The sequence below is a fragment of the Magnolia sinica genome, chromosome 7 (assembly GCF_029962835.1).
Source record: "Magnolia sinica isolate HGM2019 chromosome 7, MsV1, whole genome shotgun sequence".
Classification (NCBI taxonomy): Eukaryota; Viridiplantae; Streptophyta; class Magnoliopsida; order Magnoliales; family Magnoliaceae; genus Magnolia; species Magnolia sinica.
The window spans coordinates 26,387,048-26,401,090 of record NC_080579.1 but is presented as its reverse complement, the minus strand read 5'-3'; the positions used below and the strand labels follow the sequence as shown (position 1 = coordinate 26,401,090).

At 42.4% G+C, this 14,043-nt stretch overlaps 2 protein-coding genes across 2 annotated transcripts; one reads left to right on the top strand and one right to left on the bottom strand.

Moving 5' to 3' along the window:
* The first annotated feature begins 273 nt into the window (after window positions 1-273).
* LOC131251244 (uncharacterized) lies at window positions 274-3,160 on the top strand. Its single transcript, XM_058251856.1, has 2 exons — window positions 274-2,556; window positions 2,604-3,160. The coding sequence occupies exon 1, from the start codon at window positions 1,036-1,038 to the stop codon at window positions 2,320-2,322; it is 1,287 nt and encodes a 428-aa protein (XP_058107839.1). The 5' UTR covers window positions 274-1,035; the 3' UTR covers window positions 2,323-2,556; window positions 2,604-3,160.
* Window positions 3,161-10,715: 7,555 nt separating this feature from the next.
* Window positions 10,716-13,474, bottom strand: LOC131251243 (pentatricopeptide repeat-containing protein At2g33680-like). Its single transcript, XM_058251855.1, has one exon. It carries the CDS (start codon window positions 13,185-13,187, stop codon window positions 10,869-10,871), a length of 2,319 nt encoding a protein of 772 aa, XP_058107838.1. The 5' UTR covers window positions 13,188-13,474; the 3' UTR covers window positions 10,716-10,868.
* Between the last annotated feature and the right edge of the window lie 569 nt (window positions 13,475-14,043).

The window sequence follows — 14,043 nt, the reverse complement described above, 5'->3', positions numbered from 1 at the left end:
CAAACAATTCTCGAATTCTCTTAACATGCTTCTTACAATCCTTGTATCTCAAGGGGGCCGTCTATACCATACAACAGGCAGAACATTTAAAAGCCAGGTGGTCCGGTGGATGAACAGTTGAGATCATAGAGATGCCCATGTAAAAGAAGGCACGAGGGACTACTATTTACGGTAGCCCGCGGACGCCCAACAGAGAATACCAAATTCATATAGCCGTTGTCCTGTTGCTGTAAGAGCAGTTGAAATGGAGAAAAGAAAGGGAGCATGAGGTAAGATAATGAGGCGGATGGGTCCTGGTGGGTCCTACGTTTCCCTCAGTGGAGCAAATCCTTCTCTCACTGCAAGCTGCATTGTCAAGCAAAGCGACCCCAAAATATCCCAAATTCTCCCATCCCTCTTTAAATAAAACAAACAAAGAAAAAGAAAAAGAAAAGAACACACCGCGCAGCATCATCACCATCATCACCTATCTCTCTCTCTTTCCTTCCAATCTCACCTACCCCATATGCACAGCATCCTCCTTCAACAGTAAGTCTCTTTTCTTCTTCTTCTTTCTCTCTTGTCTTAGCCTAGACTTCTTGATTTTTCGATTTCTTGAAGAACCTGTATCTGCAAAAGTTCATATATGCACAGCTTCATCCTTCGACAGTAATTGTCCTTCTTTTTTTTTTTTACCTTCTTCTTTCTCCCTGTTAGTAGTCTAGATTTCTTGATTTTTGTGTCTGTTGAAGAACCCATATCAGCAAAAATTCATACAGACAAGGAGATCCTGGATGCACACTCCTTCAGTAGTAAATCTCTTATTCCTTCTTCTTTCCTTATGTTCTTAGTCTAGATTTCTTGATTTTTGTCTTTGTTGAAGAACCCATAACAGAAAAAAATTCATATAGACAAGGAGATCCTAGATGTACAGACGACTCCTTCATCAGTAAGTCTCGTACTTGGTCTAGATTTCTTGATTTTTGTGTTTGTTGAAGAACCCATATCAGCAACGGTTCATATAGAAAGAGAAAGAGGGTTTTCACTTGAATTCCTATGGATTCCTTCAATGAAGCATCTCGGTTCTGTTACAACCCCAACTCCGAAACAATGGCAGATGCAGATGGAGATGGATTCTCGGGCCTTCTCGACATCTACGTCCACCATGCCCGAAACATAAACAACATCTGCATCTATGAGAACCAAGATGTGTATGCCAAGTTCTCCCTTACCTGCAACCCTGATGAGGCACTCTCAACCCGGATCGTGAATGGCGGTGGCAAGAACCCCGAGTTCAACGAGAACCTCAGGATCAAGATAACCCAGATTGACGCCGTCCTCAAATGCGAGATTTGGATGCTTAGTAGGGCTAGGAATTATTTGGAGGATCAGCTATTGGGGTTTACTTTGGTACCACTGTCGTCGGTGGCAGGGAAGGGCAAGATGACCCAAGATTTCACGCTCTCTTCAACCGATCTCTTCCATTCGCCCGCCGGGACTGTCCAGCTAACCCTGTCCCTCAACCCGTCGCCCAAGACCTTCTCCGATCCAGTTAATTCTTCCATCAGCTCGGAGGTCGTGCTGCTGGATCGCAAGCCGTCGGATGCTGTGGACCCAGACGAGTATGAGAGGTTAGAATTTCCCGACATCAGCATTGTGAGGGAGAACCAGCAGATGGTCTCTGAGTATTTCGACATGGCAGGGCACAGCTCCACCTATAGGCACGCGCTGGTGGGGCCTGCACAATTCCTCCATCTTGGAGCTTCTTCGCATTCTGTCGATGACTATGACATGACCACAAACTCTCCAAACGGCAGCAACCAGAATTCTGGGGTCTTCAGCTCCACTACTACAAGCCTAAGTGATGACAGAATCTCGATCGACTCAAAGAATCATGCAGCCGGAGAATCTTCAAATTCTCAAGCAGCATCAATTTCTGCTGAGGCCCACCAGAGCTCTGGGACCTCCCCTGACACCCCAACTTCGAAGAATGGGAGCACTGCAAGGGACAATAAGGAGTCTGAATTCTCAAGCAAGGAAGAGGAGAGTGCCAAAGAAGGTAGTCTTGGTTCGGTCGAATTGGGTCCGGTGTTTACAGCCCCACTAGGGAATATCAACATGGAGGCTGAGCAGACTGCAATGCAGCAGCAAATAGTTGATATGTATATGCGAAGCATGCAGCAGTTTACAGAGTCATTGGCGAAGATGAAGCTCCCAATGGATCTTGATAAACCGGAATCTGATAATGGCGGAGACGTTATTCAGATCCATAACAAGAAGTTGGAGCCGGAGAAGAAGAAGGATGGGTCAAGGGTATTTTATGGTAGCCGTGCTTTTTTCTGACTATCAATGCCACAAAATTCACAGAGCCTGTGGCAGTGGTGGGGCTGAAGCTCAGTAGTCTACAATAACTTGGCTGTACTTTGGTAGATGGTGAGTATATTTATATCAGGAGAAATGCTAGCATGCAGCTTGCATCATAGGAATCCAAATCCAGCTTCCTCAGGGTGCACTTCGCAAGTTCGTTTCATGAGTGGGACAATTCACCAGCTGGGCCACTATGTGGATGGCCTATAGGTTAGAAATCACAAGTGATTGGGCTACTCTAACCATCATGTTGTGAGTTTTGTTGGTTGAATCCGGACCATTGTTCCGATTGTTACTTTTGCAGGCCACTCCGATCAGATGGCTACCAGAGTCTGATTTTCTTTTTTTGGCGTGGATGCCCACAAAATCAACAATGCCGAGCACTGGGTGTGTTCTTCATTATACCATGAGGAAAGCTCTACGTACCACTTCCATGACGCAAGCTGCATGTTAACATCTCTCATATAACATAGATTTTTCAAACACAGCATATTTAACTTCTTCCTTCGATGGCTGTGGTAATTTATCTCCTTGCATCCGTGGTTCAAAGCAATGGAGTTGTATGTTTTTTTACTTTGTTATGTGTTTGGTTGCTGTAGCTGCCTCCTTCACTCTCAAATGTTCAGATCTCTGGTGGTATGTTCTGTCGTAACTGTTTGTAGTTGTAGTTAGCTCTGCAACTTGTATGTTTTCAGATATTTAATAATCTGTTTCTTCTTTGTAACTGTTTCTAATTGTACTCAGAAGGTTTCTTCTCGTAATACCCTCTGCAAATGATTTATGTCAATTATCTATGTTGTGGCAGTAATGTTAACCATACTTGTGTGATGTAGTTACATTGAAGTTATGCTGTCTGAATTGTAAAGCATTGTATCCTTTCTTTTATGTCTTGCTATTTCCTCAAAATCCTTAATCACCCACGACACGAATCACCTCACTGTTGATATTAGTTATCGATTATCGGAATCCATAGCAAAAGCTGTATGAAATGTGATTCGCTCTATTTGTTTAGCCAAGTATCTATAGAAATACCAACATACTACTTTTTTTAATATGTTCCTTGTGCTTCAATTGACATGAACTTGTTGCCTGTTCACTTGAGTCATTTAAATTTCACAACCAAACAGCTTGGAAAAATCTTACTAGGGTTTTTTTATATGAGTTCTAGAATAGATATTTCAATACAAAACAGCTGGGTTGTATAATATTGCTAGTTGATTTTATTTTTTTAATGGTTTTTTTTTTTCGTTTATAAGTGAAAAGGGGACATAAACAATGTTTTTGAAGTAGATAATTGCTAGCTAGTTTACTTTCAGTTTACCAGTGGATTGCCCCTATTATATTTTGGGTTATGAAGGTAATATTTAAATTTCATAAAACGTCTTTGGAAAAATCTTACCCATTTTTCCTCTTGACTTCTGTAATAGATCTTTCAGAACAGTTTGGAAGCAGATAATTCCTAGATGGTTTTCTTTTTCTTTTTTCTTTTTTCTTTTTTCAATTTACCAATGTATGCCCCTATTGTACCTTAGGATCCTCGATACAATAAAAAAGATCAAAAGTATGGTGCATATGAGGTAATATTAGATGAACTGGTGGAGAAACTGTAGCATGTGTGAGTGATCCAGGGTTCAATCCCTGGCAGCATTACCTTTCAAGAAAGAAAAAATTATATATACAATAGAAAAGATTGAAAGTATGGTGCATATGAGGTAATATTATATGACCTGAGTTGATTTGGTTAATGTACTTTCCTCGATAATATCAGTTTGTCTCATGTCCCTGTGGTCGTAACTGTGCATATTTCATTATTTTGGCATAGTGAATTGTGTATGAAAAATTGGAAATTCATAAGATGAAAGTATGCCATGACCAAGTGCTTCGACCTGGCACGGAACTGTTTCTATGACAGAACCATATTCATCCCAATTGATACTTCCTGTTGAGAGATTGTGAAGTTTCATTTATTCAAGTGTTATTTTCATGACCTATTCAAGTGTTGTCCTGTTAAGACAAGTTTGTCAGTGATGCTTATGCATTCTTTATTTTATTCTTGATCCAATTGAAATTTATCTTGTGTTCTTTCAACTCCTTGGAATTTCATTGGGGGAATTACAGGATCACATTGCATCGCAACCATTGGGGGAATTATAGTGTCCTGTTGTGCCCAATCCGTTTGAGTGGGAGCTGTTTTTCTTTCTTTTCTTTTTTTATTTTTTTTATTAATCTTTTTTCATAATTTAGATAATGGATCTGATGGACCCCAACACTATTGGGGATGCCCAATATACTCTGTAGTTGGATCATCCTAAACCCTCCAATCACTTGTATTCAAATAGACGGTTAACAAAAACATTAAACAATGGTCCAGACAAAGGGCAAAGATTGGATGTCTACAAACTTACAATCTAGGAGATGTTAGGGTTATGATACATTGATTTTGGATCCATCAGATCAGTGCCGTGGATCACCGAACCATGGACCCCATATATACAGATTGCACACATCAGGAAACACGTACTTCCTCTTTTCACAAAGGACTTGCATTTCTGCTATATATAACGCGAGTAGAAATTTTACCTACAATTAGTTATTGACTGGCTAAAACTTTATGTTATTGTTATGATAGGACATGGGAAGGGTTTTTAACCTAGTAAAATGGCATTTAAGTAATTTCGAAGGTGTGACTGCATTTATGATTTCGTCTCTATCCAATAAAACGGGGCTAGGCTCTCAGGACAATTCACCATCATTTTGAAATTGTTTGTGCTCTTGTCCTGACATTTGGGGCTATGTAAGGCAATCTCTGACAACTGAAATGTGGGAAGTATTGTGGATGGATCGTGTCACTAAAGTCACAAGAATCAAGCAATTCTAATTATCCAATTGATGGTTAGAAGTATTAAAATAAAATAAAATAAAATTTTTTTTTTTTTCAAAGGCTAAAGTCCAACGGAAGAAACAGATGGTAAATATCATGTTCTGCATGTTGCTACTTTTGGTAACTTGACAATATGATAGGACTCTTGACAACACAATATACATTTTCTTGTATATATATATATATTTTTTTAGGGTCACACACAACCCACATTAGCAGTCGAACCCATACATTAGTGTTGAAACATACTTTAGTTGCTGTGGACCGATCAATGTGCTTGGTGACGGCAATGCAATGCGCTCAGAGTTTGATGAACAATAATAGATAAAATCAGTGTTGCCTTGGGATAATTTTGCCTAGGGTTTAATCAATGTAATTTTTAGGTTATACTCCATACAAAGTTGGGGTCAGCAATTTGGATGGTTTGGATTGCTGTAAATCTATGTAACGTACTGTCTCAAGTTACCACCATATTTTAAATGGTCTATATCAAAAGAGGCCTAAGTTTTACAGCCGCTTCACCTTTCCTATTTACAGGCCATTTTCTCTCCATGTGTGTTGCACGTACCAGCTTCACATTTCCTCTCCACTATTTAAAAGCCATTTTCTCTCTCCGGTTGTGTTGCACATGCCAGCTTCACATTTCCTCTCCACTATTTAAAAGCCATTGTCTCACTCCGCTTGTGTTGCACATGCTAGCTTCATCTTTCCCCTCCCACTATTTACAATCCATTCTCTCCAGGTACCAGCTCTAGTTGTATCCGTTAATATTCGGCTTAAATATAGGAGAAGCTCTCTCTCTCTCTCTCTCTCTCTCTCTCTCTCTCTCTCTCTCTATATATATATATATATATATATATAGGAGAAGCCTCCACGGAACTTACCAAAACGTGAATTAACTTAGCAATTTCCTCAGTCATATATCATTGAATTGTTTTCAAATTCTGTCTCAACAAAGGCACTTGAGATTTTATTCTTGATTCAATAATACTAACAGCAATCTAGAACCCTTGTATGCAGCAAAATAACATGGCCGTGAAGAGGTGTCCCTGTCCGAGATTAATTCTGCAATATGGCTTCACACCAGTAGCTGCTGTGAGGCACCTCCGACAATGATTATGCATACATAATGGCTTTCACATCAGTAGCCTATAGCAACTTGGAAAAATACCCGGCGCCAATTTGTTTATGGTAAAGAAACAGTCAACTACTATCTCTTTCCCATACTAGCCTCTCACGTGTAAAACCATTGCAGTCCATTTGACTATTTTGCTTCAGACCTTAGCAGCAGCAGCAGCAGCATATACTTCCCAACAAATACATTTTATTTATGCAGAATCATAGTTTTAGCATTGTCCTATGACAATACATTCTCAGACTTTCAAGATAAATACAATTGCAAGTTTCCAGCCAGCATCTCTTCCAACAAATCACAATCCTACTTCCAGCAAGTTCCCTTGCATCATAAAATCGTCATGTTGGCAGCTAGTTTCACAAGTAGAAGGCTCCAATGTCACAAATCCTACAATTTCATAGGCATTGATCATCCATTTACTTCAACATGGCCACTCTATATGAATGACAGCCATCACCCCCCATTAGATTCGATCATCACCCCCCATTAGATTCGATCATACTGCTCTTAAAAGAGCAGGACCCATCCGTGAAATGGTGTCATCGCTTCGCTTCCTTAAAAGAAATTGTTGGGAATTGTGCTGCAGAATCACACTGATCTAAATCTAGGATAGCAATCCAATGGCACCAAACACAAACAAGAGAACACAAAGATTTAGCGGGGAAAACCCTTGCGGGAAAAAACTACGGCACAATGCGACAGAAATTCACTATGAAAGCATAAATTACAAAGAGAGAGGACTTACCCGATTCGAACAACCTCGAATCTCACCCTTGCTACACCCTTTGATAATCCTAGAACCTTTTAGAATACTTTTAAGAAGCCTTAGAATTACCTAGAAAAGCCCTAGGGACTCATATTTATAGTTTAGGTAACTTCCCTTTTGTACCCTTGCGAAAACCGCTTCAAATTTACGCAGTCCGCACCAAATCCACGCAAGAATCTGCGTAACCTCGACTAGTCGAGCCGAGGCCTCGATTGGTGGAGGGACCCCCTCAACCAGTCGAGTGCCCCGGACACCCAAATAAGTAACACGCTGGACTTTGAGTCGAATGGTGCTCGACTGGTTGAGTGGACCCTCGGCTCCGGTAGAGCCAACTTCTCGACCGGTCGAGCAACCCCAAACATTGAAGACTTTAAAAGTCTGACAACAATCTCCACCAAGTCTTCAATCTTCAGTTGTGTATCTTGTTGTCATCTTTTCTTATTTATGCATCATAGCTTCTTGTGCACACTCCGTCTTTTTTTTTCCGTCATCACCAAGCCTAGAGAAGTTACACAGAACTTGAACTTCTCCGCAGGAACGATCTAAGTGAGTATGTCTGTTGGATCAAAATCCACTTGCCCAACCACCTTTACTCCTCTCTTCCCAAAAGGAAAAACGTAATCTTCTTACCATCTCACCGTTACCCAATATTGTTTGCCGGGGTACTTGCTCACAACACTGATAGCCTATAAAATAGATAGTCTAATCCAAACCATAGCACATATTACCAACCACATTCGAATAAGGCTCATGAGATATCCTGTTTTTTCTCATCTGTTTTGGGACATGTCCTGAGGAAAACTTGAGGAAAGACGCATAGGGAACACTCTCCGGCTTTGTCTGGTTCATCACATCCTTAATCAATACTTACCCAAGGTATTCTGCTTGCAATAACCAAAGCCTACTCCTCCTTCAGTCTTAATACCGAGAACCCTCTTTGCATCCCCCGATCCTTCATCTTAAATGTCCCACTTAACCGAGTCTTCAATACATTGATTTCAGACATGTCATAATTGACGATCTACATGTCATCAATTCCTGACTCACCATGAAGGAATCAAACCACTGCCTAGGCGACAGGTCGAACAACGACCTCCTGTAAACTTTTTTCCCAGCCTCTTTAACTTCGATCCGCTTTGGTTGCTTCATGTAGATCTGCTCTTCACTTTCCCTTGCAGAAGTGTAGACTCCACATCCATCCTTCCAGCTCGAGATCACATTGGCCAATCAACGCCAATCACGGATCTAATAGACACCTGTTATACTGTCGGCGTGAATATCTCTGAGAAGTCGGTCCCTTCTCTTTAAGCATAACTCTTTATCACCAACCTCGCTCTGTATCTATGTTATATCCTCTTGAAGATCCACTTGCATCCAACAGCTTTCCGGCCCACTAGAAGCTCCACAAGCTCTCATATGTCAGTCTGGTACAATGAGTCCATCACATCGCCGATAGTCACCTTCCACTTCTCAGAACCAGGCCCATCTAGAGCCGTCTGAATAGAAGACGAATCTCCTGCGACATTTGGAGTCGTCCATGTACCTTGCTGATGTCCTGCGATTATGTCGTGTGATTTTTTCCACAGGTGGTTGCTCCACCTGCTCTGTATCTGTCTGCGCGTCTCAGCCTTCCTGCCCTGCCGACTCATGTGGCCATGCCCAGCATGCCACACACGTGCAGAAGTGAAATCCGCTACAGCCATTGCAGCTCCACCTTTTGAAGTGCTCCCGATCAACCTGTAAACATGATCGAGTCGTTATGCTTTCATGACTACCCATGCCCCCTTAGATACCTTAAGAGCACCATCAATACCTATGTACTTGCATCCTTTTGCCTCAAGTACACCAAGATAAATCAGATTCTGCTTCAAATCAGGAACGTGCCTGACATCAGTCAAGGTACGCTCCACCCAATCAAACATCCTGATGCGGACCGAACCAATAGTCACAACATTACAAGCAATGTCATTGCCCATAAATACATGTCCACCATCGCACTCCATGTAGCTGGTGAACCAACTCTGATGAGGAGTCATGTGAAAAGATGCCCCTGTCTCTAGCATCCACTCGTCCTTACGATCATCGTATGGCCGCCTGGTCGTAGACACAGACAAAACATTATCATCATATTCACTCTATCCATCTGACGTGGCAGCATTGGCCTCCCTGTACGAAGCTTCAGAATCTCCTCTCTTAGATTTAGGATTTTCACAATTCTTCTTCACATGTCCTTCCATCCCACAGTTCCAGCACTTTACCTTTCTTTTGCCCTTGCCCCTGGATTTAGATCTAGAACCTAAAGAACATGTACCTTGTTCAGAATTCATACCCCTTATAAGCAATGCCTCAGAAGATATCCTCATGTCGACGTTAAGCTTTCTCATAGTCTTCCCTTGAAGGGCCGAGATAACGATGTCGACACTTAGGGTTTTATTCGTACTGCACATAGTGTCCTTGAATGACTCATACGACGCCGGAAGAGAATTCAGCAACATACATGTTTATTCTTCATCTTTCATTGCTTCCTCCATATCCAGTAATTTGCAAACCAATTTATTAAAGTTGTTGATGTAAACCTCCAGATCTCCACCCTCTGTCGTCTTGAAGTTATACCACTGCCGCTTCAAGTGTAGGCAATTTTCAGAGGATTTTTTTGCATAGACATCCTCTAACTTCGCACATAACTTAGCCGCAGTTTTCTCCTTCATGACGTTGTAGAGAACCTCATCCGTGAGACATAAACAGATCGATGATAAAGCCTTCTTATCAAAAGTATTTCATTCATCATCAGTCATGGTAGACTTTCGCTCCTCAAGAGCACCATCTTCGCCTTGCTTAATAAAGAAACTCATCATCTTAATCTTTCATAACTCAAAATTATTTTTCCCCGAGTACTTCTCAATATCATACCTAGTACTTGCCATTATTACTAATCCCTCAGATTCAGATCTGTGCCCCAACAATTTCTCTGATACCACTTGTTGGGGATTTGTGCTGCAGAATCACACAAATCTAGATCTAAGATAGCAATCCAATGGCACCCAGCACATACAAGAGAACACAAAGATTTAACGTGGAAAACCCTTGTGGGAAAAAACCATGGCACAAAGCAACAGAAATTCACTATGAAAGCATAAATTATAAAGAGAGAGGACTTACCCGATTTGAACAACTTCGAATCTCACCCTTGCTACACCCTTTGATAACCCCAGAACCCTTTAGAATACTTTTAGGAAGCCTTAGAATTACCTAGAAAAGCCCTAAGGACCCCTATTTATAGTTTGGGCAACTTCTCTTTCGCACCCTTGCGAAACCGCTTCAAATTTACGTAGTCCGCACAAAATCCGTGCAAGAATCTGCGTAACCTCGACTAGTCGAGCCGAGGCCTCGACTGGTCGAGGGACCCCCTCAACCAGTCGAGTCATCCCCTCGACCGGTCGAGTGCCCCAAACACCCAAATAAGTAGCACGCTAGACTTTGAGTCGAGTGGTGCTCGACCGATCGGGTGGACCCTCGACCAATCGAGCCAGCCTCTCGACCAGTCGGGCAGCCCCAAACATTGAAGGCTTTAAAAGTCTGACAACAGAAATTACTAGATTTGTTGGACACATAACCTGCTAGTGATTCTTCAATCTTGTATTCCTTTCCATGTCAATTTATTTACCTTGGAAAGAACTTGTTCAGATCCTGCATCATGTACACTTTTCAAATGACGTATTGCTTTCTTTCCTGTTGTTAGATTATGCAGCTTCTTTCTCTGCATGGAAAACATGGGTCCTTCCATCAACCCTTAACCAACTAAGGCCTGGTTTTTTCCTCACTCCTTGGTCTTTCATCAGCCTCCTAATCCTTCTTACACATGCCCATCTTCCAGCAGCAGCATAGATATTTGAAAGCACAACATAAGTTCCGGGATCTTTTGGATTCAGTTGCATAAGCTTTTTGGCTGCATACTCACCCATTTCAACATTTTCATGAACAGCACTCGCCGCAAGCAACGATGACCATATATGTTCATTTGGGTTGAGTGGCATTTCTTGTATGAGATTTCTTGCTTCTTCCAGCCGCCCCGCACGCCCAACCAGATCAATCAGACAGGCATAATGGTCAATCGTGGGTTCACCTATCAACTTGAAGTAATGGTACCCCTCTTCTACCAGGCCGCCATGGCTGCAAGCAGAGAGAACAGCTGTGAAAGTAATATGGTTTGGTACAATGTTTGGCAGATCCAACAGTTCTTGAAAAGTTCCTACGGCCTTCTCAGCGAATCCATGTTGTGCCAGGCCAGTGATCATGGCATTCCATGAGGCTAAGTCCCGCTCTGGCATCTTATCAAAGAGCCTTCTCACTTCCATCACATTACCGCACTTGGCATACATATCTACCAGGCCGCTGCTTACAAACAGATCAAACTCAACATCAAAACCCGATTTTATGATCTGAGCATGAATCTGCTTCCCTTCTTCCATTGCCGCAAGATTTGCACAAGACTGAAGGAGACTAGAGAATGTGTAATGGTTAGGGGGACTGACAAATCCCTCAGACACCATGAGGATGTAAAGTTCCAACGCCATTTCGCTTTCTCCATTCTGAGAAAAACCAGAAATTAGCGACGTCCACAGGACCAGATCAGGAAATTGTGTCTGGTCAAAGAGCCGGATTGCATCATCCAAACAATGGAATTCGGCATACATTGTAACTAGTGAGCTAGCAATGGATGCACCACGACAACAGTCGCTGCTGCCGCAAAAACCAAACTTAATAGCTAGCCCATGCAACTGCTTCCCCTGATCCAGTCCTCCGATCCTCATCAGAAGTGATGTTAAAGTCGCTTCATTTGGTTGTCTCCCCATCCGGATGGCTTCTTGAAACAAGCTAACAGCTTCAGCTCTATGGCCATTCCATACGTACCCTTGAATTGCCTGATTAAAAGCTGTGATATCTTTGCTATAGATTGCATCAAATGCTCTTCTAGCATCATGAACACAACCATGATCCATGTACCTCTCGAAAAGGGCCCCACCCACAAACACATCCATTTCAGCACCCATTTTTTTCATGACTAAGCCATGGATCTGCTGCACTGAACACACACTCACATTTTTACATGCACGAAGAACAGTCGCAAAGGTCAGGTGATCAGGACTCGCATCCGACATTCTCATTCGAGAGAAAGTTTGCATGACTTCATCGCCTGCCAAATTCCCAGCCATCAAAGCATTCCAAGAGGCCACATTCGGCCCCGTAACCTCCTCAAACGCAGTCTTTGCACACTCCATCCTGTTGCACTTGGAATACATATCAATCAGGGCAGTCCCCACAAACACATCTGATTCAACCATTGCTTTCACAGCCCACGCATGGATCTGTTCTCCGTCGAACAGAGAACAAAGAGCAGCAGAGGCACGTAAAGCACAAGTGAAAACAAACTCATTCACCATTAAGCAACCGCTCTCCACTATCTTCTGAAAAATCCTCAGAGCTTCCTCATATCGACCTGCCTCATTGTAACCCACCATCAAAGCAGCAAAGGCAACCACATCTCTCACAGGCATTCTATCAAACACATCACGCGCCATTCCCATCCATCCAAATTCACAATACAGCCCAACCAGAACAGTGTTTAGAATCAAGTCCGGAGACGACAGTCCATAGAGCTTGATCATGTAACCATGTATCTGCAATGCAGATAGCAGACGGTCGGTTTCGTGGCAAGCCTTGAGGACCGACCGGAAGGTGAGAACGTCGGGCCTTTGACCATCGCAGGAGATGAGGAGCATGTTCACGAAGAGGCGGAGAGCGGTGTCGGGACGGGCGTGACGAGTGCATGCAGATATGACGGTGTTCCATGTGATAGTGTCGCGGTGGGGAAGGTGGTGGAAGAGATTGAGGGTCTGATCCAAGGAATTGGATTTGGAGTAGGAAAAGAGGAGGTTGTTTCTGGTAGTGATTGAAGGAGTAGGTGGGAATGGTGTGAGATTTGGTTGGAAAGAAGGCTTTGTTGGGAGATTTCTGGAGAAGGGGAAGAATGGAGAGGCTTTAGAGGTTAGAACTTCCATGAGGAACAAGGAACAAACGTGCTATCAGATTTGTGCTTCTGTCATGGAAGCTAGCTAGCCTCACCCAACCAGACGCGGATGGACGGTGCTCTATGGGCCCACCCTGTATGTGTTTCATCCATGCCGTTCAACCATTTTTCCGGATAATTTTTCTGCCTGAGCACAAAAATGAGGTAGATCCAAATCTCAGGTATAATGTTTATTTGTTATCAAATCTGTTGATTAAGTCACAAGGGAAAACACAAATTCATGCTTTGATCCGAAACTTCTGTCACCCAAGAACTTTTTAAGCGTGGGCGTTCAATCATCACTATTTCTTATGGTGTGGTACTTTGAGATTCGAATCTTTTATATTTTTGGTCTCACGCCTTGGAATAATCTAAAAAACACATGAACGGGCGTCGGTAAAACAAATATATCATGGTGGGGCTCACATATCAATGTCCATTAGCCAAGCGCTCTGCAACCCGCATCCTGCGCACCCATTCATATGTATGCTCCAACCCGGAAACTTGATTGGCTTATATTTGGTAGAGTCAGGTCAACGCAAAGGCTTGACTTGACTTGACTCGACTCGACTCAATATTTAATAATTAAATTAGAAATTATTTAGGTTAATTTTATATGCTTGGGTGACATGTTTTAATAATAACATAATCTATTACTAATTTAACACATAGCAAGTTAGTTGTGAGCATGGTTAAAGACTTGGATTCACTCACTCAGTCATGAGTTGAGTCGAGACGCACCTGAAGTAGGCCTGAATCAGCCTAAAGCCTGAGTCAAGAGATGACTTGTGCTATTGAACTGGATCAAGATCTGACTGACGGGGATTAGCTCCTGGCTTTTTGAAGTG

Excerpts from the sequence above, each read along its gene's own strand:
- LOC131251244 (XM_058251856.1), top strand. The coding sequence starts at position 1,036 with ATGGATTCCTTCAATGAAGCATCTCGGTTCTGTTACAACCCCAACTCC.
- LOC131251243 (XM_058251855.1), bottom strand. The coding sequence starts at position 13,187 with ATGGAAGTTCTAACCTCTAAAGCCTCTCCATTCTTCCCCTTCTCCAGA.